Genomic DNA, 27,106 nt, shown 5'->3' with positions numbered 1-27,106 from the left:
AACGCTTTTTGAGCATATATTTCTAACTCTACTTTGTAAACAGTTTTCAGGATTGAAAACTTTCCGAAGTTTGGTTTATTTTAGAACGTTACTTTGATATCATTATGTGTTACAGCCCTCTGTGTTTTCTCGTAGATACACAATTATGTTTTTATTAAATATGCTCTTTTTTGTCAGGTATTGGGTCTGAGGGCTGTGTAGTATTCTATCATGTCTCATTGTGTCTAGAATGCCCTTCTTCCCATCTTCTTATGAAGCAGATTTCATCTGTTCTTCAAAACATATTTTAAATGCCCCCTTTCCCCCATGAAATTCTCGTTGACCTCTTTGGTCACTTGGCAGTGCATTGAACACAGGCTCAGGAGTCGGTCACACTAGTTCTGTTTGTGACTCTGTCACTTCTTGGGTGAGTGATGCTGGATGATTCATTTAACTTTAGTCCCTGGATCTCAGCCTTCTCATTTGATAAGTGGAATTGTTTTCCTTTCCTTCTCACTCCATCCATCTCCATTTCTCCTGAAGAGACCATCAGCTTGTTTTTTGCTTTTAAAGAGTGAAGCAAAAGCCATTTATTTATTTATTTACTTATATTTTGAAGATGTCCTGAACATTTATTTTTGTTTACTTATATTTGTTTACTTAACTTCTAATAGAAATGACTCAAATTAAAAAAAAAATAGCTGAGTTTTTAAAGCTATATAGTCGTCCCTTGGTGAAAGTCTATTTTAAATGCAGTTTTTAGCTTTAATCACTTCAAAATATAAATGCGATAAACTTACAGAAAGATCATTTGAAATATTAATTATCTGAACTTCTCATACATTTAGGTAGGTTTGACAGTTTTGAAAAGCACGTTTTTAATTTTAAGGTTTTCCTCAGGTCTTCTGAGAACGTCAGACCAAAAATATTTTTAAAAAACTTAAAAATTAAAAAAAAATTTTTTTGAATTGAATTTTATTGTTTAAAAACAAAAGGAGTTTTTTGTTTCTGGTAGGAATAGTTTAACAAGTGACTGATTGATTGACTGGAATATAGTTGATGTACAATATTGTGTTAGAGGATGTCAGATTTCGAAACAGACTCAGGAGTTTAAGCACTTGGCTTGAGAGCAGTCTGTCTCATCTCTGTTTCTTTCTCTACCTGCTTATAATATTTTACAGATTATTACAAATATTTATATGTTTCCACATGACATTTTGATGTGTATTGTTTGAATAAATGAATTGGTGATGTTCAGAGAGCACAGATTGGGGGTGAGAAAGCAAGGGAGGAAAATGACATGACTACGCCCTAGTGGGAGATGTGTCTTGGGGTTGATTCACGTAGAGTACCCAGAAAAAGAAGTGGGAGTATGGTCTGTGATACTTTCATTGCTTCTGAAATAATCTCTTTTGTTAATGAGAAACTGGCTTTCTAGGGTGTGTTAAATTGTGTGAGAGAGGCTTCAAATAAGGTCAATCTAAGTTTGAAACCATCCAACAAGATATTTCTTTTTTGGCCTAAAGTCTAAGGATTTCTTTTCCCAATAGTTGCATTTTTTTGAACTCAGGTTATCACCAGCCAGTTAGACACTCTTCAGTTGCTTTAAAAGATGTGCTTCAAGGATCCTTCTTTCTCTCTAATTGTAGTAGAGTTTTAATGGTGGTATACATGTTCTTGAGACTTGTGTGTTTCCATAGGGGAAACAACTCCTAATTTCCCTGCCACATTTCCAGATTAAGATTTAAATTGACATTTGTTGCTAGGTTCTGCTAAAAGAATTTTTGATGTGCATTTGAGCTGGTGAAGTGAAAAAACAATTTAAACTAGTTTCCTTGAAGATTTATCAGGCGGTTTTGTTGATGTTTCTTGCTTCACTTCTCTTACCCATCACAGAAATAAAATTCCAAGCTGGGCAGTGGCCCTTGGATCTGTGTGAGCTTGTCAGAAGTGTTTTAAGAAGAGCAAAATATTTAGAGGAAGAATTTGGAAAATCAGCCTTAAGGGATTTAACACATTTTTCCTCTCCTAATTCAGTCCCGTGTTTGTGCCCCTAATGGAGAAAGGTCATTAATGGGTAAGATTTACTAAGCCAAGAAAGGCTTTTAGAAATGAAATGTTTTTTAAAAAATTCCAAATCTAAAGAAAACACTTGTTTGGAATCCTGAAAGAATATATTTAGCATGTAAATTATACTTACTTAATACATATATAAATAATCCAGTTATATATAAATTTGTGTTGTCTGCTTACACATTTTTATTTTGGAAACATCAAAATGACTAATTGATTTGATAATGGAGAGTTGAACAAATTTGAGACTTGAAATTTGGTATAAATTTCTAGGAGGGCAAAATGATTGATCAGAATAGTGGGATTTAGGATTTTAGTTGTCCTGCTATCGCTTTGCTAGCAAATTTTTGCCTCCCTGAAACAGAGACCTGGGCCAAGGTTGTTAGCATAATTTTTTGTGGTGTGGAGGGCAGTTCTATACCAGTAAGTGTTCAGATTTGTTACATTTAAAAAGTCTCATAACTAAAAAGCTGCAGGCTAATTCCTGTCTTTTACTGAATTCCTGTCTTGTAGAAAATAGGAGGGGTGTGTGTGTGTGTGTGTGTGTGTGTGTGTGTCTGAAAAAAAGGAAATGTGAACTAAAGGCTTATTGAGATATAAATCCCTTTCCCCCCCTTTAACTGTACCAGGAAAATGAATAAAGCAGAGTGTTTATATATTTTGGAGTACTTTTGAAAAGTTTGAATGCAAGACAATTTATCTTTTACAAGCCAACACTTTATTTCATATCATTTACTTAGACTCATTCAGACTTTGACCCTAAGATAAAGAGTATCATAGAAACATTACCTTTTAATTTTTATAAACATCTCTGTATGATGGGAACCTATTTTTAAAATTTGATCTCATTCTATGTGTGATAAAACTGAAGGTTCTTAGTTATCATTTGCTAAGGTGACAGGTACTCATTTCTTGGTTCACACTATCTCTAGAGAGGAACCCAGTATTAGATATTTTAATATGTTTTTGAAAATAAGAAGGTTAAATGCTTGGAAAAGAGGTTAAGAAAAAATAAAATGCAGAAATGTAGAAAAATAAATATAAAATGTAAAATAAAATTTATTTTTCAAAATTTCCCCCATTTTATGGTAAAAATTATTAAATTGTATGAATTTTACAGAATTAAGAGAATTTAATATTTATGACCTTTATATATATTTTTGTTCATAGCAAAATTATTGGATTTTCCAAGTGCTCTGAACACTGATATTTAATATTAAATTCATATTGGTGGGGCTACTATAGCACTCTGCAGGTTGATGTGTCTTCCTGCTTTATATACTGCATATAATCTCAGCTCTGTCTCTCTCGGGTGTGATGGTCAAGGCTGAGACATTCAGAGTGTCAACAAATCCTCTTGGTTAATAAATGGCTTATATGTGGCATTGATCAGATGGTAGAAAGCCTGAAATCGAGGCTGATGCTGGCTGCCTTGTCCTTTCTGGAAGGAAGGCCACCTCTTAGCACAATTAACAACATGAATTTTCTTAGAGAGCCGTTTTGTTTTTCATCCACTTGCCCCCTTTGTGTCTCAGAGTCAGTCTCCAGTTACCTTTATGGATCTGTAGAAGTGCACTCTTTTCTGACGCTGCTGCTATATTTATTCCAGGAGTGACCTTTTAATTACAAACTCTCCTTCCAGAACAGAGTAAAGCCCAAAGATACCACTAACTTAGTGAAGTAGTGGGTGAACGCCTAATTATGCTGTTAGGGATGAGTGAGGAGGTCTGGGTTGAAGGCAGCCCTTTGAAGCTGATGCGTTGAGGGCAGAGCACACTAGAGCCTTCTCTCTTATTATTTTGCTGTTATCACGTGGGAAGCAGCTTGGCAGTATGCACGGTAGTGGAACAAGCAGTGTGTATATATACAGACAGAACCACAGCTTTCTGCGCCATTCCAAATATTCCTTACGCAGCTTTCGGAACTACTCGGGGACTGTTAACGTGCTGCTTTGTAGGATTTAAGCCAACAATGACTCTGCTAGTTTTAACAGAGAATTGGGGAGCAGTTGAAGAGGATATGATTGGAAGTAACAGAAAGGGTAATATGGATATTTATCTGCCTTGTTCACATATATACTATAATAATAATTATAACTAGAACAACAACAAAGAGCTCAATGCCAGCTCTTTCCCAAGTGTTTTCCACTTATATCCGCAAATCCTCACAATGACCTTGTAAGTGTTACTTATTCCCATTTTACATGGCTTCCTTATACCTAACTAAGTCACTCTGCCCATCTCCAAGAAGTTCAGGATGCTTTAGTTTTTTAAGGTCAGTTTTTATTTGTGTGGCCTGGAAAATGAATTTGTAATCCAAACCGAAGTTGGTCACTTTTTAAAAACCTACTCTGATTTCTCTGCTTGTAAAATGTGTAGATTGCATTTATAGATCGTTAAAACTTTGTCCTGTCAGTCTTGCTACAGGAAAACGGGTTATGGAATTGGCTATAAACCTTATAGTAGTGTTTGTTTTGGAGGGTGTAGGGCTTGTATGAAAAGGAGGGAAATCATGAGCTTCTTAGTTTTTAAAGGATAGCTTTGATTTTTGTGTTGAATATTCTACAACATTTTTATCATGCTGAAACTGCACTTAAAATGCAACAGAAAGTATCGCGTATAATACTTTGAAAGTAAAGTCCTGATTCTTTCCTCACGAATGTGGGTTTAATGGCCGGTGGTAATATGCCGAGGTGTGGAGTGAGAAGTCCAGCTCCCTGGGAAGGTGCCCGGGTCTCCCTCTGCTACAGGCGTTCGTTAGCAGGCTCCGTACATGCTGAACTCGTCAGCCATCCCTTCTTCATTAGCTGTGGATCATTGTGCCTCATGAACTCTACTAATAGACGATTTAAAACTCTCCAGGATGGAGATAATCTTATTTAGCACCCTGAGTAAAGGTACAAACTCTCATATGTTTCCCTCTCTCTCCTTTTCCCTCCCACAGATGAACACAATGACGTGCAGAAGAAGACTTTTACCAAATGGATAAATGCTCGATTTTCAAAGGTAACAGAGTCTTTCAAAAACTTTGATGATTCAGATGTCTCATTCTGGTTGATGGAGTTTGGTTGGAGGTGCAGTGAATTTTCCCCATGAAATCTTCTGAGTATGCAGATACATTTATTTTTCCTTTATTCTCTATAATACGTTTAAATGGAAATTCTGGTGTAAACAGTTCATGGTGTAAACATTCATGGTGTAAACAGCTCTTTATTTTTACCTACCATTCTCTAGACACCAAGGTGACAGTGTGCTGCTTTGGACTCTGTGAATTCTTGGTACATTTAGGAAATAATATCTCATTGGGGAAATTTTGTGTTAACTTAGCTAAAAAGATGATGATTTCATTTTTGCCTGGTTAAAAGCAAGTTGGTATCATTCAGGCGGCCTTTCTACCTCATGTAGAAATGTTTAGGGATTGTCGTACTCATGGGTGTGGCTCATAATGCTTATCTGCCCTGTGTTTCTTTTTTTGTGAACTTCCTCACTTATTGCCCCCAAATCTGTTCTATCTCAGCATTTCTAACCCACCTGGAACATAATCAATGTTTTGATCAATATTTTTTTAGGGACAGAGAATCCTGAAGAGAGAAATTGATAGTGCTATTTTTAAACTTGTTCTAATATAATTATCCACTGGTTATTGGAGTTGGAATTTTGTCCTCTGAATCTGAGATGGGAGGAGAATTTTCAGGTTAATGGATTATAGGACTACACTATAGCAAGATAAAATAAAGAGAGACCCGTTATGGGGCTTTAAATTCAAAAATTTCATATTTTTCTATTTGAGAAGGTTGCAAAGGCCAGGAAAATAAACATTGGTATTTCTTTGAGGCAAAATGAGAATGTTTTAGGATTGCTTTGAGTAACAGTGCAGTTTAAAAATTGTTCCACATCCCACTATTTACAATTGGTTATCTGATTGCAATGTATTTTTAGGTTTTGCAAGTTTTTGTTGAGGGCTATTTTATCTTGCTTCTGAGAATGTAAGGAATGTGAAAACTGCCTGACTTTGACAGAGGGTCAAGAAGAAGAATTACTCTCTTAATTGGTGGTTTTATGTGTAGGATTATTCCAAAGCAGACATAGGTGTTTTTTAGTAAATTTTTATTTGCTTTGTTCAGGAGGCACAGGTAACATCTGGGTGCTTTAGAGTCAACATTATTCAAAACTTTTGAAGTATCTATCTTCGTGTGACCAGATTCTGGGCAACGTAATTTTAGGAATTGAAAGGGTCTGGATATGAGATATTTTATGCCAAGGGTTTCATGCGTGCTCAGTTGTGTAAGATTATCCATCCTGACTATTACTGAGGATAATATGGTCATTTTCTAGATAGAGCAAGTTAAGCAGACCTAGTTTTTAGAGCTAATTTGAGTCATTGGGGAAGAATTACCTTAGAACTGATTTTGAAGACCGATTTGAAAACTTCATAGTCTTGGTAGACCTACAATTAGGGAACATTTGAAACTAGGTGAATTACTTTTGTTCCTCTTCTATGAGACTAGAGAGAGGTAGACAGTATGATAGGACACAAAAAGGGGGAAAGTAGGAGAATAGAGATGACAATTGAGAAAGAATAATTGAAAATGTTTAACCTTATCATTATTGCCACGAATTTGGCTCAGACAAGACATTACCTTGACAGCACGTGATAGACGTTTGAATTGGGGCATCGCCCAGCAGATCCACGTCATTTCCAGGTCCACAGCCATTACTGATACATGCAAAGTTAGAACCTTGAACTCAGTGCTGCCCAAGTACTCCTTCACGCTGAGCTTTAAAAATATCCTCACTGCAGTTATTGACCTGTGACTTCTTTTCCACTGAACGGCTCTCAGTATCTGTTGACCATTTGGGTCATGTACCCAACCGAATTCTCTCAAGAAGTATCTCAATATTTGTCATGGGTCATTGATATCTTTAAAAAGACCTGAACACAAAGTCCAGTAGTACTAGAATAGTTTATTTAGTGAACTTGATATTTGAATTTATACATTTATAATGTATATGTTATTTTGTACTATTAAATGAGGTCTTTAAGTCCCATGTAAATTCTTTGCCCCAGGAAACTTGTAATTATTACCAAGACAATGAAAAGACCAGGTAATGTTATCATTTTTAGTAACAGGTCCAGTTATGTAAACTGACATGGAAGCTAAAAGCTTGTTGTTGTTGTTGTTTTTCAAGAACAATTTTTATTAAGGCCACTATTAGATTTTTTTTTCAACAACAATTTTTTATTAAGGCCACTATTAAAAGCTTGTTTTGTTTGGAGAAAAATGTCAAAGTAGAGCTGACCCTGGAAACATTTCCTTTCAGATTACTTCTAGTAAGAAATCAAAGTCTAGAAGGAAATTAGGATGGATCTAGAACACATTTATCAAAGGAATTATGACTATTTGGATATATAAAAAAAGGAGAGCTCATAGCAGTCACACTAAACTTCAACCACATTTTTTCCTTTCCTCTGGCTGTTTTAATTCCATAAGTCAGGCTGTTTCCATGCTGGTGATTGGGAAAGGGAATAACAGTTGTAAACTGGGAGATTTCCATAAACTCCCCACAGACTCTTGCTGAGTTGGGATAAGGTTGTATTTGGACATGGTGTCGCTAAGTAATCCAGGGGCTAGCAAGAGAAAAAAAAATCCGATTGAGGGGAACAGATTTTATTTCATTTCTTTTTTATCCATGTCCTTTGGTATATTGTGGTGGACTTTAAAATATAATTATTGACTGAGTCCGCTTCTTCTGTGCAGTATGAGTCCCTCTACAGAGCAATAGTGCCCCTGTGCTGAGAAATCCAAACAGCCCCTGATGGCATCTTCTGCCATTTAGGAATTTGTTTTAAATTCCTCCCCTGGACATCTCCTTCTTGAGGCACCCCCCACAACCCCCTGCCCCCAGCCAAAGTCTCAAATGCCAAATCTTGTTGATTCTAGAACCATATACATTCAACATTAACATTGTCCATTTTTCTCCATCTTTTCTGACACCCCCCTTTGCCAAGTCATTATTATCTGAGTTAGGAATAATTGCGAAAGACTTTACAATGAGCAGCAAAATTAGTGGGAGTCCTGTCAGCTCAGCCATCTGGGTTATCTGCTTTCCATCATCTTTGAGCTACTGTGCAACTCAGAGAGTTGTAGAAAACAGATAGTAATGCAAATGATTCTTATCCATAAAAATGCAAAGTAGCTGGAATGCAATTGATTATTTCCCCTTGGGTAGACTTGTTTTTGCATCTGTTGTAAATTTATTTCAACTTTCCTTTATTGCATACAAACATGTGGTTTTTTGAATTTTTCTTTGAACCGGTTGTAAACACCCTACTGGCTCCCTGATTACTTAATGAGTTAAAGTCTTTAACATACTTTAATATTACATTTATATGAGAATCATGACTTTATCGTTTTTGGAAAATTATTCCTGAACAAGGGGGCCACTGTCATAATCTAATACTGGTTCTTCCTTTCCATGGTTCACCTGAACCTTGGAACCTTCCTTCCATATCCATATCCTTCCTTTCGACAGAATAGCTGGAGTGTACCTTAAAGTGTAAGTCTAAATACCTCTTTTCTCTTCAGTAAAACCTTTCAGTGGCTGCCCCTTGTTCTTATTTGGCTTTTAAGACCCTATGTAGTTGCCCCCTCCAATCTACTCCTAATTTCACTTTACTTTAGCTCCTCATTATACTCTGGCCACCGCAATGGGCCTTCTCATGGCTTTTGCACATGCTCCTTCCTCCATCTTTTTGGGGCAACTCCTACTCCTCCTTCATGCCTAAGCTTAAATGTCATTTTCCCAAGGACACTTTTTCTGAGCTCCCAGACTAGGGTAGATATGCTCTATATTCTTAAAGTGTTAGCTTTTGAAGCATTTATCATAATTGTCCTTTAAATAATTGCATCTCAAAATATTTGTCTCTCCTTTCCTAGACAGTGGTATGCTCCATGGGTGCAGGGCTTCTGGCATTTAGTAAGCACCCAGTGCGTGTTTGTAGGCTTAATAAATAAATGAATGGCAGTGACAGAAACATACATTTAAATACCTAATACTGTATATATCCATAGACCGGTTGGAAGTGGTTGTATTGGAATTAGATGGGAGTAGAGTGTGGAGTTGAGTGCAAAATGGCATAAATTGTGTTATTTCATGGAAACGAATGCATCGGGGCTTTTGCTCCATTTATTCACAAAAACAAATCCAGCTATGCAAAGTTTCTACATTTACCTGGTGTCTTGGAGATGTGCTGGAGAGATTGTTAAATCATCATTTGGATTTAATACATATGATTCTCTTATTTATGGGATAGGATTCTTCGAATAGGATCCATCTACTAAATTCATGGTGATGAAAAATGAGATTTAAAACTTAAAATCAGCTCAATTCATTCCTCAATAAGGGATTTGGTAAACAGCTTGAGAATACTGAATAATATTTTGATAACTAAGATAGCATTCACTATAAATATATATTCTTTTTGCTGCAAGTCCTTGTTACTATGTCACAGAATACACACCGCTTTGGAGTCTGGGTATCCTGAGAAATCACACAGTGTAGAATAACTTATGATTGTTGGGTTTTGAGAAGTTATGAAGAGCTCGGGAGAAAATGATTATCTAAAGGAGATCAGAATTAGGAAATTAAATACTTATTCCTGGATATGCTGCTCATTTATTTGTGACCTTGGGCATATTACTAGCCAATTTTTTTCAGGTGACTTGATTTTTATTCCTTTAGCTATAAAACACACTTGAGCATAATAGCTTGCCTCATGTTGCTAAGAAATATTGAGACATTATTGTGAAACGTTATAGGAGATTATAATTACTTAGGAATGCTAAACTAAAGCTCTATCAGGGACCACCCCCTCCCAAACTTGTGGTATCCCTGATCTGTGCTATTCATATATTTTAAACCAGAAACAGAAAGAAGCATTGGCTCATTAAGCCCACTTTATTCTACTGTGTGGTGGGTAAAGGTTGAGGGTTTTGTTCACTCTGATTCTAAGAGCCTCATTTGTTAGTGAGCTGGTTTCCCAAGGGAGGCAGCGAAGGCCTCACTGTTTCAGTGTTGGGAAATTTGTTCTGACTTTGAGCCTGCATTTTCTCTGGCTGACTTGCAGAGCTGCTCATCTGTCAGAGCAGAGACGTACAAATTGCAGAAGCGCTTTTATCAGTTTGGTGAGGTGGTTCTCAAAGGAAGTTTAAAAATAAAGGTTAGGTAGAGAATAGGCCAACTTAAAAATGCTGAACTTCACTTTGGGCAGATTTCTGCTTTTTCTTTTTCGAAGACAAAGATGAGCCAAGTTTTCATTTAGTTACTATTCCACGCTTGAACTTTAAATTGATAGGACTTAAGAGAGGAAATCTGTGAAGCGTTTTTTACACGTTTCAATGTGAAGAGCGATTCCAGTGTGTTCCATTTGAGACAGTGGGACATTGCTTTCAGTGTCCGATTGTTTGCAACTTTGTTCACGTGGGAAGTGGTTGGTCACAAAAATAGACGTGGGAAAGGATGTGTAGGTGGGGGCAACAAAAGCAGTCTGTAGATGTTTAGTCCTCTTTTTAGTATCGTGAAGGAGACTGTACAGGCTTCCTTGTGTGATGATAAATAACATCTATAGTAGAGATTTGAGCTGGAGTTACACACTGGGTCTACTACTGATTTATTTTCATGAATATGTGTGTGGCGACTCAACTAATTGTTTTAGGGGGCCATAAATATTCAAGTGGTTCCTTAAGTTTCAATTTATGTCTGTTCACCAATACCTCTAAAGCAAACAATAAAATGCATTTCATATTCCTAAACAGCTTCCAGACATGTTTTAGCTATATTACATAAACATGTTTGGGTTTTTTGTTGTTGTTGTTTGTTTTCATTCAGTTTGATTGTTTTGGTTCCAAACATTATACTTGTAGAGTGACTTTCACCTAGTTACTGTGGTTAAATTAAAGAAAATATACATAAATATTATTTAACATGCTGTGTTTGTACATATTGAGAACTTAATAAATGATTTTGATTGAGCCTATTAGTATTTGTAATCGTTAAAACAAATTTGAAATTTGGTAGTATATGCTATGTCTTTGTAATTGATGATCAATTTTTGTATTGATCTGCTGAGAAGAAATTCCTTTTCACCCTTCACCTAGAGAGGGGAGAGCAGAGCCACCTACCTTGTGCTTTTGCATTCAGCCCATGTGACCCCGCCATCTCCACCTTCAGAGGTGGGCTCTGATTGGTGCGTGGATGAGTAGGTCTAGGTCACTGTGGGCCAGTGAGTTATAAAGAGAGGATTGTTGAAGAGGTGGTGGTTTTGGGGGAAAGAAGCTCTTTCTGTTAAAGAGGACTAGGAGACCCTGGGACCATTTTCAACTGTACCTGCCCTAGGAAGCTTTTAGCTCTTAGGGCTACTGGTAGGCACCCTCCAACCATGGCTAATCATGAGGGGAGTCAGACGGGGTGGGAAGTGGAGGTATCTGACACTGTTATTTTTATTTTTATAATCTGTTGGGAAAATAAAAAAATCCTCTCACAAAAGATCTTTATTCAACGTAGAATACAGAGAAAACACTTTGTTATTGAATACTCATATCAGATGAGGTGCCTGCAGGCAGTTGGTAGAAGACCAGAAAGTCTGGACAGAATTTCACACAAACATACAGTAAAGTAGAATAAAGAACAACGAGTGTGTACCTCCTGGAGAGACAAATGGTTGCTCCTCGTGCTGGTCTCCTGTCAACCTCCAGAGAGACTGTTGAGTTAATTTTGAGGTCTTTGTTATTTTGCATTGGAAAGTTGGAGATGGGTTTATCTACTTCCTGACCAAAAAATTGGGCCTATTATGTTTTTAAGGAGACACCCTAAGGAGAAGGAAGGGACAAGGCAGCCGCCTCTCCTTTATTAAACAAAGGAAATGTTCTCTTTTCCTTTACGTTATCATTATCAATGCCCTAACTAATGCCTCACCCTGGTCCCATGGAAGCCTATCTTTTGAGGAACTGCATTCTTCAAACATTTTCAGTGCTTTGCCAGTTGTACATATATGGAATGAGCTGTATTGTTTATTGAGTCGGCCTGCAGACCTTGCCTGATGGGCATATGGAGTTGGGGTTTATTCAGCCTGCAGACCTCGCCTGGTTATTTGCCCGTGGAGTGTGCAAGTGGCCCTGCCCCTGGCCGCCAGGCGTGGGAGCCCACACGTGGTTCCTTATCATCCCAGCTTTCTCAGCACTATCTCGGTTACTTTGTTTACCAAAATCAAGGTAAAAATTCTGTTACATGCTGTTTGACTTTTGATTCTCTGAAAGATATTTGATTTAGCTTGTGTTTTATAGTTTTCTGTAATTTCTAAGGTAAATGCACCTTCATTGCTTTGATTCCATTGTAAGCACTGCATAAATCACTGCTGTGTAGTTACTATGACACGAGTAGGATTACCTGAGCCATCTGTTTCTCCAGTCTCTCGCTCCCTTTTCTTCTTTACCCACCTCTTTCCAAACAAGCTTCTAAGCGGAATCTTGTTCGGTTCTTAAGAACTTGTGCTGACCGCCATGAATTCATAAAAGAGAATGGCCAAGAGCCACGCACTCACGAATTCTTTAAGCGACTGTGGCACATTTTGCTGGTTTTCGTTTGTCAAGGTGCTTAATGACCTCCTTGGGCATTTTATTGCACTCATTTTGCTTTTCAGTCGAAAGCGATGCTGCTTTCACTCTTTCACCATGGGGCTGAATCATAAAGTAGACATTGAAGATTATGCACTCTTCATTTCATCCATTAAGCTATATGCGTCATAACTGTGATGAACCTAATTTCATCAGATTGCTTAATTTTAACTAGAGATACCACTTTTTAAACAATCTATATTTATTTTATACAATAATACACATTACAAAAAATTAGATAATAGAAGAAATCCAAAGAGACTTTTTAAAACCACTTTTAATTCCATCATCAAGGGAAAAAGTACATTTCTGTTGTAAAATACTCTAAAGAAATCCATTTACACGTAAACATAACCAGAATGACATTGTACCTAGTGCTCACTGATACATTATTGGTTTTTAAGAAAATGAAGAATTACAAGAGCTACATTTTTATTAGTGCTGAGATTTGGGATTCATAAATTAAAGATTCTGGTTTTTAAAATATTAAAAGAAATATTAAATTAAATCATTCACTTCTTTTTAAGTTTTTAAAATAACCAACTCCTTGAATAAAAAATCACTCAAAAAAAAAGAGAGAGACTATAAAACTTAATATGTTATAAAACTCAATATGTTATCACATGCTGGAGCATCATTTTAAAATTGATTGGGGTGTCAGATTGACTTGAGAAGAATGCAAAAACATTATGATATAAACACTATATATGTGTATATATATGCCATATAAATCCATGTGTATGATACAGAATTAGACACACACACAGACACATACATACACACACATGCTGTAAACAGTGGGGATATTAACTGAATTGAATAGACTCCCTCAAATCCTGTTTTGAAAATAGGAAGAGTATAAATAAATGACAGAATAATCAAACAGTGTGAAAGGGCTCAAATTTATTATTGTTTGTAAGATACCATCATCAGATATGTTAGTGGTGAAAGCATTTAAAAACTGTTATCTTTTCACTCTTCTCCATATTATACACAGTTAATAACTTCATTATTTATAATGGGATTAGGTAAATCACAGGATAGACTCTGTACTATATTTCTTATTTGGTACAAATTTGGCAGAATCAAGCTAGGTCATAAATCCCTTTTGCTCTGCTCCCCATGCTTGTTGGTACAGACTTTGTTAACTCTGTTTAGATTCTGAGTGCCACGAAGGCCCAGACTGCGTTTGTCATCCCTCACTTGTCAGTGTCAGCAGGGCACACCACATAAAGGAGGCTGTCTTCTGAACCCCAAATCCAAGTCCCAGTTCTACTTCTGGTTTGTTTGTTGTATCTACAAAGCATTAGCATTTCACCCTTTTAAGAACTCCAAACTGCACTTCCTAAATTTTGCTTTCTTATTCAATCTTTTATAGATTTTTTTTTCCCATTACTACTACTACTGCTGCTGAAAAACTTGACCTATGATGGAAATAATTATGATTTGCGAGTATTGAAGAAAGGGGAGAATAATACAGTATTAGATTATTAGATTAGAGAGAGGGTGGAGAGCAGATCACATGGGATCTCTTAATTTGGAGTTTGAATTGTATTTCCCCGTGATGGGAGTCCATTAGGTTAAAGCAGAGACATGACATGATGTGATCTGCACCTTAAAATTAGAGTTATTCTGACTCTTTTGCAGAAGTAAAGAGGTTGGTTGGCCTGGTATTGGAGACGTGGATGAGAGTGGGGCCACTAAGCAGTAGTGGTCACCTTCGGAATGTGTTGTCGGAGGTAGTAATGACAGGGTTGTTATGGATTAGAGATGAGGAATGAGTGAAAGGAGAGGAATCTGGTGTGACTCCTTTGTTTTTTTGGTCTGTGCAAGTATAAGGACTCTGCTGGTATTTTGCAATCAATCATATTCCCTAGTCTGTGGATGGTGGTGTGTGTGTGTGTGTGTGTGTGTGTGTGTGTGTGTGTCCTTTCCACAGTTTCTCAGTTCCTCAGAGGACTCACTGTTGACTAATCTTGTGTTTCCCCTGTGTGTGGTTATGCCCTATGAGAGAGATTACCAGTCATCCTAGGATCCAGTATGCCTGTAGACAAGATTTGTTGATCCGGCACAATGTTTTAGGACATTACAAATATCAGGAGATTATACACATAAATTCAGATTTCCAGCTCTTTTGAGAAACCAGAAGTCCTACCAACAGTGGGCTGGGATTCTCAATTGGCTGCTGCTGGCTGAAACTGAGCACAGGCTCTTTCAGCCTTTAGGGCTGGCTGATTCACCAGGTGTGATGGGCCCATCAGGTTGGCCACATTCAATTGAACCATCACGTATCCATGACTGTATTTGCAGCCCTTGCCCTCCCTCAAACCCCGGCTTATCCCTCCTGCATTGTGATGACAGTTTGCTTCTGTCCTCTGACATTTTCGATTCAGGAGCTTCAGTGTCTCAGCTGTAGGTATTAACGCTGGTCCCTCTTGGAGTCAAAATGGTGTTAGAACTGGTGTTAAGAGAGTTCAAAGAAGTACAGGGGACCAGGGGATGAGAGGAGGCAGCCAAAGCGAGTCACCTGTGACATCTGTCGTTTGGATTCCTATCATGTGGCCTTTTAAATTTTTTTTTAAGGTAAATGCGACGCAAGGCTTATCTGTCTTCCAAGTTCAAGATTATTCACTTGTACTATTTTGTGTTTATTGGAAAACTGTGGAAACCCTTGCTTGTAAATGGGGAGGGTGACCTGAACTTGGCATTTCTGCAGGGCCAGGCACAAAGGAGGTATTCACCAAATATTTGTCCAATTGAATTATTAAACTGTATTCTGTCTGTCAGAGAAGTTTCTGCAAATAAGTCTTTGCAAAGAATTAAAAATCTAAATAAGAGTTTAACCGTCAGGCTGAATCAGCTTTTATTTTTATTAAACGATGACTTCTGACATTTCCCAACTGTTTCCCAGGGTGGATCCTATGTTTAGAGCCTGTGATTCAGAAGTACCAGAGATGCTTTAAAGCCATGAGCTTGGAGAAAAATTTCATTTTGAGTTCATTTAAATGTGGTATATATCTTGTTGCTCTCTTTGGGAAGTCATTAAATATACCTTCTCCGCCGCACCACTGATTAACTGTTTCCTTCCCTATATGTCATGACCCTGTGCCCTCATAATTTTAGTAGCAGTTTAGTGTGGACTTTGAGAACCTGGATTTGGAGTCAGATCTTGTGGTATCACATCCTAGTTCTGCCTCTCACTCGTCATGTCACCTCTATATCTCAGTTTCCTTACCTTAAAGTTCTATTATAAAGAAACAAAGAATGCATCTAAATCTCTGTAAATCTCTTAGAGCGTATCTGATACATAGTAAGTCATGCTATTATTATGTCTAGGGACATTTCATGTTTCCGTGGTCTGTTTTTGTATGGCCCACGAGCTAAGAATGGTTTTCACATTTTTAGGTGGTTACAAAAAGTCAAAAAAAGAAGAATATTTCATGACATGTGGACATTATATGAAATTCAGATTTCCACGTCCACAAATCATGTTTTGTTGGAACACAGTCACGATTCCCATGGGCTCAGCCGCTTATACATTGTCTGTGCTGCTTTCACATCTTGACAACAGGGTTGAGAAGTTTCGATAGAGACCACCTGGCCAGCAAAGCCTAAACTAAGTACTATCTGGACCTTTACGAAAGACATTTTCTGACCTCTGTTGTAAAGCACAAAGCACTGAATCACCATACTTATAGGTGTTACTCTCCTAGGTGGTAGGTGGAACGGGCTCTTTGGTATAGTTTGGTTCTTTCCATCTGCCTATGGGACGTTCCTAAACTGCATTTGTCAGGAATAGGTAGTATTTTGTAGTGATTGGCTATGTGTGTGGGGAGTGTAGGTGTGTGTTTTATATGTAAGTTTTGAACCACAGTTTTGGATTTGTGAGAGCCCTGGTACCTTCCTTCATTGTCCAGTGAAGAGATCCATGGGCTGTATATTCCCTCCTGCAGGTGTACGTGGCTCTTCTGAAGGTACCAGATGGGAGTACACACCACCCGTGCCATCACTGGGGGTGGGGTGGCGGAGTGTTAGGAGAATAGGCACACAGCACAAAACTTATTTCTTACTGATCGCCATCAATATTTATCTGAAATTTGGAAAAAGAATAAAGAAATTGCATTGCTGTTACTGTTGGGTTTTTTTTTTTTTTTAAAGAATATAAAGGCATTGGTTTCCCTAGTGTAAGTGATTGACTTCTAGAAGGACAGAACTGTGTCTCAGTTACCTTTGTTTCAAGAGAATGCTTCACGAGGAGTCTTTCTCAAGATTTGTTCCTCAGTAAACACATGAATGACCCGGACAAGAGAGAGGAAAAGAGTGTCTCATGTGGAAAAATTAATGCTGCCTCTTAATGAACGCCTCCCACTTTACCACTGAGCAGCAGTGAAGCCTAGGGAAGAATCCATTGGGTTTACTGCTGAGTTATGCTTGTCTCACAGTGCATACCTAAAGCACAGGTGTGCTCTTGTATCAGCAGGTTCATTAGTTTTGAATGGGATATATCCCTACAGGTCATCGTATTAGTGAATTCGGGACTTGGAAGATCTTTCTATATGAAGTGACACTTTCATGTACTCAGGTTCAGAATCTGCTTTTACATTCCTGCCTAAGATGAAGTGCTTATTTGTTTTATCCATTCTTTCATCTATTGTTGAAATTTTATGGCACTTTTATGACAGTAAGAAACATTACCACTGTAATGATTTGATAATGTACTGAATGATAATATCAACCATTTACTGAACATCTGTCATCTTAGTGTTTAACAGATGAGCTAATAGATGTAGAAAGGCCACTTTTCCAAAGTTACACGGCTGGTAGGAGGCTTGTCTACAATGAGGTCATCAGTGGGCGTTCATAACTATTTGTAATATGGACTAATATTTATATTTACTTTATTTTAGTCTATGCTGATTTGTGTTACTTTGTTTCTTTTTTGGAAAATCGATACTGTAGTGGATTTGAGAAGGGTTAAGTGCTGCTCAGACATTATTTAGCTGCCCTTGTCATCAGTAATTCCTAAGGTCCTTTCTGTGCCTAGATATCCCTATTTGTTTCTCCCATGAACTTTACCTATGTTGTTGTCTCTTTGCTCTAAGACCAGAGTTGTTCATGTCTTCCTGAAAGGGAATCTGGGTATTTGGTGGCTAGTTTGCTGAAGTGTACTTGGGTGGATTTTGAGAGGAGGAAGGTAAGAGGTAGCAGATGACCAGGGCTACTTCTGCCCTTTGCTTTTACTGAGAGCAGGTAGGAAGTCTGTAGTGTGCAAAAAACTTCCCCGCTCTGCCTCTTGAAGTATTGCCTCTGGATCTGGTCTCCTGCATCACTCAAATCTGTTTATCATTGTGATCGATGGAGATAATCCATGTATTTCTGACATCGTCACTGCTCACATAGTGGCAACTGGAAATAGAAAAGCAGCTTTGTTTCAGATATAAATAAGTCATAGTTTATTCTTTACTGATTCTAAGGTGAAGACTTTACCATACTTCCTCTCATTTAGAGTATATGAACTATGGAAAAGCCACATGATAGAAATCACTTGTTTACTATACATTACACATAATTAAAAATGTAAGAAATCAGGAAGAGAGGAAAAAAGGGAAAATGCCAAGTTCTAGGAAACTTTAGGATGGCTTCCTTCCTCCCCCTCACCCATTTCAAGCTCAGAGTAAAATTTTGTTTCATATGACTTTATATATATGTTTTAAAGTGAAGAATAAAGAAGATACAATAATTATTGGTTATAAAATATCTTTATTATTGACAGGAACTAAAACTATTAATCTCTGGGGATTTCATATTAGAAGGGAATAATTTGATTCAACATAATCATACAACATTTATTACACTGTGCTTTATAGCTATCTGGACATTTTCACATAATATTCTTTATTTGATCTTTACAATACCTGTGATTTAGAAAAAGGTAAATAGTAGTTAAGTAGCTGATTTAGGTTCACCAGTTAGTTAACGGTCAGACAGATTAAAACTGAGGCATCCTGATTTTCTGTGCAGTAATTGTCCTTTGCGAACAACCATGATATCACACACAGGCAGGCAAGGGTCTACGTGTGAATGGGGTAGGATTTTCTGGCATGGACGCTAGAATATGTTTATCAGGGGAAGTTGATGCTGTTTATTAGTCAGAAACAAGAGTTTAGAAATTCTATAAGTTTTGTCATTCAAAATACAGGATGGATACTGGATTTAGACACAGAGCCAAAAGTGTCCTAATCATTCAGAAATTGGGACCTAGAAATACAGAACTAGTTCCTGAGAGCTGAAATTGAAGTGGAGAGCTGAAGTTGATGACGACGTGACCTGCTTCCATAATGGAAGTACCGAAAACCATGCTTATACTGTGAATGTAAAGTGCAGAGCTGGAATAAGAATCTGCACACTTTTCTTTGGCCTCTGCACCCAGGTGCTGTATGCTCATGTACTTTTTTTTTTTTACTTAATTAGGTAATTTATTTATTTTTGGCTGCGTTGGGTCTTAGTTTCTGTGCGAGGGCTTTCTCTAGTTGCGGCAAGCGGGGGCCACTCTTCATAGCGGTGCGCGGGCCTCTCACTATCGCGACCTCTCTTGTTGCGGAGCACAGGCTCCAGACGCGCAGGCTCAGTAGTTGTGGCTCACGGGCCCAGTTGCTCCGCGGCATGTGGGATCCTCCCAGACCAGGGCTCGAACCCGTGTCCCCTGCATTGGCAGGCGGATTCTCAACCACTGCACCACCAGGGAAGCCCTCATGTATATTTTTAACACATCTTCTCTCTCAGGAATACAATGGACCCTTGAACAACACGGGGGATTAGGGGTGCTGACTCTGTAGAACTGAAAATCCGTGAATAATTTAGTCAGCTTCCTCCTATCCCAGTTCCACCTCAGAGGTTTCAACCAACCACGGATCATGTAATACTCATGTAATACTCTAGTATTTACTACTGAAAAAAAATTCCATCTATAAGTGGACCTGCACAGTTCAAACCCATGTTGTTCAAGGGTCATCTGTACATACAAGGCATATTGACATTAATCACAGTTTTATTTGCTCCCTTTCTAAGAGATAATGCAATTTATGTCTTTCAGCTCAAAACATTTGTTAGAGATTTCAAAGTTCTTTGTACTTCTTTCCATACAAGGCGACTTAGTCTAGTCTGCTGGTCATCCAGACTTTTAATTGGAAGAAATGAAACTATTCATTTATTTGCCACTTACGTATGAAATTTCTGCTGCTGAAATTGTACTTTTTCTTTTATAGAGTGGAAAACCACCCATCAGTGATATGTTCACAGACCTCAAAGATGGAAGGAAGCTACTGGATCTTCTAGAAGGCCTCACGGGAACCTCACTGGTGAGGGATGCCATGTTTCAAGAACCAGGCTAACGGCATATCTCTCATCATTACTGACACTTGAAGACCCTCTTGGGGGTCCTTACAATGTAAAGGCTGAAATAGGAATGTTAAAAAGGGGTTTTAATGAATTTTTTGATTGAATGATATTTAGGCTGTATTGAGGGCTCTATTTTTATCAAAAAAATACTTTATGTGTTTATTGCTCTCAGACAGTAGAGAATTACAAAGAAGAAAGGATATGTAAAGAGGGCATGTTTTGAATAGTGGAAAGTAGAGACAAATACATTTAAATGTTATTTAACAAATAGTAAAAACAAAGTTATGAAAACTGATGGCATTTATTTTTATTCAGATTTTCAGTATTATCTTCATGTTTGTTCCGTCATCAAATCCAACTCTATTGCTTTATGTGTAAGGTACCCAATACTCACACAGAAATAACTTTGCCAATGAAGAGGATGTATTTTATGGGTACAACCTTTAACGCTAGAGGTAGAATTACTATAAAAGGTATAGAGAGATGCACTTCTGAAGATGAATTTCTTTCTTGCCGAAGTGTGGGGTGTTACACTCTACCTTTTGCCTTCCAGATGGTGGGTAGGCACCTATTGGAGAGATTGATCCCTTTGTCAGATAAGATTCCCTGGCCAATGAGGCAGAAAGAAGCCTCCCAGATCACCTTTCCCTGGGTGGCAATTCCAGTCTTCCCAGTGGGCCCTTGTAATCCTACCTGGAACCTGGGATAGCACCTCTGAATCCTCTCTGCTCTGGCTACACTAGTGCAGGGTGGAGGGGACATAACTTCTAAATCTTTCTTCATCCTGCCCAACTAAGATAGAAGAAGCTTTGTCCCTGGTGGAGCATTGGTTCCCAAACTTGTTTGCACCTTAGAATCACCAGGGAAATCTTTTATAAATTCCAAACCCAGACTATACTCCAGACTCATTAAGTCACAGTCTTTGTTGGACACAGGCACTGGTATTCTTGGAAGCTCCCTAGGAGATTCCAGTGTTCAGGCAAGCTAAGGAACTACTATCTTAAGGTGCTGTTAGTGGGAGAATTTGCATTCTGTCAACACCAGCCTTCATGGTGGCTTGAGAACCCAGCCAGAGCTCCTGGTACAGAGGGGCTCTGTGTGCTGAGCTGCTGTTTCATGGGCATCTCAATGTCGGTGTTTGACAGCAACATGGAGGGACTCTCTGTCTCATTCGATTTTGTGTTCTGTTTTCCAGCCGAAGGAACGTGGCTCCACAAGGGTACATGCTTTAAATAATGTTAACAGAGTGCTGCAGGTTTTACATCAGAACAATGTAAGTTTGTAATATGAATTTGGGGGGGGTCCTTTGATGCCATTGGGATGATTTATTTTGAAACCAACCACCTGCTCTGGACATTGGCATCAACTGATTTTTGGAAATATTTTTCTTATGAGACGTACTGAACCTGTTCTATGAGTGAAGGAATAGTTGTGCTTTTTGTGATTACTTTATTGATCTATTGTATAAGTAATACATCTTTGAGATTTAGGTTCACCTGATTCTCTAAAGTGAAATTTTTCTTGTCATTTACTTATATTGCTGTCCAAACGAGCTAGAACAAAAACCTGGGTTTCCGTAGAAAAATTGTCTTATAAGTTATTTTTTTCATTTTACTAGGTGGATTTAGTGAATATAGGAGGAACGGACATTGTAGATGGAAATCACAAACTGACTTTAGGATTACTTTGGAGCATCATTTTGCACTGGCAGGTGGGAAGATTTTCAATCACTTCTTAATAGGAATTGGAAATGTATCATTTGTGTATTAGTTTCTTAGAGCTGCCACAGAGTACCACAGCTGGGTGGCTTCAGCAACAGAAATTTATTTTCTAACAATTTTGGAGGCTGGAAATCTGAGATCGAGGTGTCAGCAAGGTTGGTTTCTTCTCCTTTGTTTGTAGACAGCTGCCTTCTTCCTGTGTCCTCATGTGGTCTTCTGTGTGTGTGTGTGTGTGTGTGTGTGTGTGTGTGTTTGTGTCCTAATCTCCTTTGCTCATTCCAAGACACCAGTCATATTGGATTAGGGCCAACCCATATGATCTCATTTTACCTAAACTACTTCTTTAAGGACCCTATTTCTAAATATATTCATATTATGAGGTGCTGGGGGTTAGCACTTCCAACATATGAATTTGAGGAGGGGACACAATTCAACTTATAATAATTTGGAGTGAAAGAGCCTGACAAACTGCTCTATTTTCCTGGCGTAGAAAAAAAAGTATCTGTTTTTAAAATATTAGATTTAAAAAATATTATACTTATAAAAAAGTTGTAAAAATAGCCCAAAGAATTCCTGGATACCTTTCCCTCAGATTCTCCAAATGTTAACAGCTGTCTGTATTTCTGTGTTTTCTCTCTCTCTCTCCCCCTCTTTCTCTTTGACTAAATAGATCTGTGAGTATTTTGTAAAAACAAATCATTTTTCTAAAAATAAGGAGTTCTCTTACATAACTACAATATTATTATTATATTAATATAATATAATATAAAATGTCTAATACATAATATTAATATTTACAGTGCTAGTATTAATTATTATACATATGGTAATTATTATATCATGCACTAACAATTAGCATGTAATTATTAAAATCAGGAAAATAATATTGAAACAATATAGTTATGTAATCTATAGCTCTTGGAGATTTTGTCAATTGCCCCAATAATATCCTTTATAGAAAAAGAAAATACAAGATCATTTATTACATTCATTTGTCTTGTTTTTTTAGTCATCTTTTAATCTGGCATAATTTCTGAGTCTTTCTTTGTATTTCATGATATTGTCATTTTTGAAGAGTACTGAACAGTTATTTTGTAGAATGTTCTTCCATGTGGGTTTGGCTAATATTTTCTCATGATTGGATTCAGGTTATTCATTTTTGGGAGGAATGCCACAAAAATGATGTTGAGTTTTTCTTTTTTTAAAAAAATATTTATTTGGTTGTGCTGGGTCTTGGTTGCAGCAGGTGTGCTCCTTAGTTGCGGCTTGAGGGCTCCTTAGTTGTGGCATGCAAACTCTTAGTTGTGTCATGCAGGTGGGATTTAGTTCCCTGACCAGGGATGGAACCCGGGCCCCCTGCATTGGCAGTGCAGAGTCTTAACCACTGCACCACCAGGGAAGTCCCAATATTGAGTTTTTCTTAATACACCATATCAGGAAGCATATGCTGTCCATTAGTTTTTTTCTGGCAGTATTAACTCTCATCATTTGGGTGAGGTGGAATCTGCAGGTGTCTCCACTGTAATGTGACTGCCCTTTGTTTTTAAAAAGTATCTCGTGGAGATACACTTTGAGACTGTATAAATATTCAGCTACTTTTTACACTTTTGTCTGTTAATTTTGAGATCCATTCATAGTTCTTACCTGATCAGTTATTAATATAATGCTTGGCAAAGTGATTTTCTAATTTCATCATTTCTTCTACATTTGTTAATTGTGAGGAAGAGCTTTTCCTTGTCTCTTGTTTCTCTGTATCTATCTATCTATCTATCTATCTATCTATCTATCTATCCATTCATTTATATATCTGTGTGGATTTTTACTTATTTAGTGGATTTTTGCTTATTTAATAGGTTCTGATCTTTCAATATTGTTAATTATTTCTCAAGCCCCCTTAAGTTGGCTCTTGTGGGGTTTTTTTGATATGTCCACATCACTCTTTGAACACTTCCTTAAATTATATGTACTAATTTAGAATAATAATATAAAATATTAGTTCTAGATTATAATTGTTATTGCCATCAGGAAATGCGCTTCATTCTTGGATTTTAAAGTCAGCCAAAAGTTCTTACCTTCTTCCACATTTCTGTAGAAAATAAAAACCGAGTTTTCTTCCTATTAAAAGATGTTTGTATAGTTTTAAAATATTACTTTTTTGTGGCCATGAAAGAAATGTTCAGTGTAGCCAAGTGTAACATAAGTATTGCTAAGATATAGAAAATGCCATAATATGTAAAGGTGAGGTTAAAATCACCTCTAAATCGAAATCATTACTGTTAAGATGTATTTATCTTTCCAGTGTTTAAAGGAAAGTTTTGAAATACAATGAATACCAGTGGCCTGATCCAACGGTTCATGCATATAATATTCCTTATTCAAGGACTGGATTCCAATGACTACTTGAGGTTATTGGCAGCCATGGTTTCTTTTGAACAGGTGAAAGATGTCATGAAGGACATCATGTCAGACCTGCAGCAGACCAACAGTGAGAAGATCCTGCTGAGCTGGGTGCGCCAGTCGACCAGGCCGTACAGCCAGGTCAACGTCCTCAACTTCACCACCAGCTGGACAGATGGGCTTGCCTTTAATGCCGTGCTCCACCGACATAAGTGAGATGTGACTCTTCTTGGATGTGCAGATTTGTACAGATTTGTGCCTCCTCTCTGTCCCTCCCTTACTTACTACTCCCTAAAGGCCCTTCCCACTACCGCCTCTCTCCTCTGTACACGCTCTAAGAAAACATAAAGAATAGAAATATCATGGAAAAAAAACTACCCATCACGTCTTTGTTTCCATAGGACTTAAATGCCACAGTGCAGTGTCCATGGTTTCTTCTACATATTTGTAAGTTAAAAAATGTAAAATAATTCACATAGTTCAATGTGAACTAACTCATTCAGCACTAACCAGTAATATACACAAAGAAATGTGACAGTTTTCAGCCTCCTACTTTAGTTTTATAGGAAAACTCTATAAAACTCCCAATTAAAAATAAATGATTCTTTTTATGAAACTTGTGAACAGATTCTAATTATTTAATAAAAGACCAAAGGACCAAAAAGAGCCACTACTCTTCTGAAGAAGAAGAGACAGGCTGAAGCACTTCCTAAACAGAAACCAAAACTAATTATGAAGCTATATTAATTGAGACTATATAGTACTATAAATAAAACACTAATATAATAATAGGCTGAAGCATATGAAATTGCCAAATTTGACTGTTTTTGATATAAATGGCAGTTTCATATAGTTCAACCTAATGGAATAAAGAGCTCAGAAATAGCTCCATCCTGATCTACAACTGAGCCGATGTTGCAGATTAATAGATGGTATGGAACAAATGGAAATGAGTGAATTGGATCCCTGCCTCACCATACCCTGAATAAACTCCAGATGCATCAAAGATTTAAATGTGAAAGGAAAAATTTGTTATGTGTTTTATTCTTCTTGTAAATTATTTATTGTCTCAAGTTTTATTTCCTGTACGTTCTTTGCTGATATATGAAAATGCAGTTGACTTTTCTACATCTTATATCTGGAAACTTGTTAAATTCTTACCAAAATTTGTTACTGTAAGTTTTTTTTTTTTTTTTTGGGTAGATGACCATGAATTATAACAGTTTTATTCCTCCCCTCCCCTCCCCCCCTTTCCCTCCCCTCCCCTCCCCTCCCTTTCCCTCCTCTCCTCTCCCCTTTCCCCTTCACTTGTGCCTTGTCCTTCAATACAATATCAGTTTGCATTGGTGGTAGTGAGCAGAATGTTTTGTTCTTGGTAACAAAGGGAGTGGTTTTAATGTTTTACCGTAAGACTGCTATTTGCTTTAGCTTTTTTTCCATATACCTTTTATCTGGTTAAAAAAAAACCCCACACCCCATCTTCTTCTACTTCTTATCAGTTTAAGTGGGTTGCCCACTGTTTCTAGTCCGTTAAGAGACGCTATCATAAAACTTGAATTTTAGCTAAAACATTTTTCCATCTGGTACTTAATTGATTTAACAAGTATGTGTGGGGTGCCTTCTATGTGCCGGACACAGGATGTAGAGCAGAGAACAAAACAAGCAAAAATCCCAGTCCTCCTTCTTGGAATTAATGTTCAAATAGAGGGAGGCAGACAGTTTTTTAAAAATGAAAATGTTAGTTGTGGAGCATATAGAAATGGTAAATATTGCTGAAGAAAAATATGTCAGGCAAGAGGGGAGGAGGTACCTGGCATGTGGGAGGCCACTGGGTGCAGTGGTGTGAATAAGGGGAATAATAGGAGGTGGAGTCGGAGAGGGAACTGGGCGGGTGGGGACGAGGGAGGCAAATCCCAGAAGTGTAGGTGGGTCCAAGATGCAAGAGCAGATAGAGCGCAGAGAAAATGATCAACTTTTGAGTAAGTCAGAGCAACAATAATGTCCAGTTTGTGGGATTAAAAGAAAATCAAGATAGAAATGAAATACTAGACAGTAGCTCTTTGGAGAGGGGTGGACAGAAATTCTCTCAGGGTCTTTTCGTTAGGAGTATCCTGTGAAGAGATTAGAGCTGGATTTTCTATTCTGCTAAACTTGGTCTTTTAATCGGAGAATTTAGTCCATTAACATTATTGCGATAATTGATGTATTTAAGTTCATTCTTACCGCTTGTTTTGAGCTTTTCATTTTTCTTTTTTCTATATCTTCTTTTCTTTCTTGTTTTATACTGGTAGGTTCTTCTTCCCTTTTTTTTTCTTTCACTATTTGGGAAATATACCATTTCTAGTCTTTCAGTGGCTACTCCAGAATTTTAACAGGCATGTTTAACCAATACAGTAACCTTAGAATGTTTTACCTGTTGTTTTCATATTTATAGATTACTTTAAAATATTATATATTTGACAAGACTTTGGGATATAAAAGATAAACTTTTAAATTTATATTCACAAATAAAAAAATCTAAAACTGAAATGTATTCGATTATAACAATAACAACTTTGTTTCCACATATTTCATCTTCACTGAATTTTATTTGCATTCTGATTTCAGACCCGATCTCTTCAGCTGGGATAGAGTTGTCAAAATGTCCCCAACTGAGAGACTTGAACATGCCTTCAGCAAGGCTCAAACTTACTTAGGAATTGAAAAGCTGTTAGATCCTGAAGGTATTGTTCAGTGTTTAATTACAACCTTGATTTTGCTTTACAGTTTTGAATACTTGAAAAGCAGTGCTTTTTTGTTCCCCCTTTCTTGAAAGAATTGTGAGAATTGAGGAGGTGTTTTTCCTTTTGAAATGTGGTACAAGCCA

The 27,106-nt window shown here is 37.4% G+C and overlaps 1 protein-coding gene across 10 annotated transcripts in view; it reads left to right on the top strand.

Annotated features, from left to right (window-relative positions):
- The window catches only part of UTRN (utrophin), a 499,657-nt gene that overhangs the window by 98,481 nt on the left and 374,070 nt on the right, over window positions 1–27,106 (top strand). For all 10 annotated transcript variants that reach the window (XM_082405402.1, XM_082405400.1, XM_082405405.1 and 7 more), the window contains 6 exons: window positions 4,996–5,057; window positions 19,990–20,082; window positions 21,318–21,395; window positions 21,741–21,833; window positions 24,280–24,452; window positions 26,848–26,963. In XM_082405402.1, the coding sequence (XP_082261528.1) occupies window positions 20,014–20,082; window positions 21,318–21,395; window positions 21,741–21,833; window positions 24,280–24,452; window positions 26,848–26,963 (529 nt within the window). In that variant the 5' untranslated portion in view covers window positions 4,996–5,057; window positions 19,990–20,013. The remainder of the gene's footprint in view (window positions 1–4,995; window positions 5,058–19,989; window positions 20,083–21,317; window positions 21,396–21,740; window positions 21,834–24,279; window positions 24,453–26,847; window positions 26,964–27,106) is intronic.

This window comes from Balaenoptera borealis, assembly GCF_965194805.1.
Source record: "Balaenoptera borealis genome assembly, chromosome: 9".
In the NCBI taxonomy this organism is placed as follows: domain Eukaryota; kingdom Metazoa; phylum Chordata; class Mammalia; order Artiodactyla; family Balaenopteridae; genus Balaenoptera; species Balaenoptera borealis.
The sequence above is the reverse complement of the archived record's forward strand: the minus strand, read 5'-3'. Positions and strand labels throughout refer to the sequence as shown.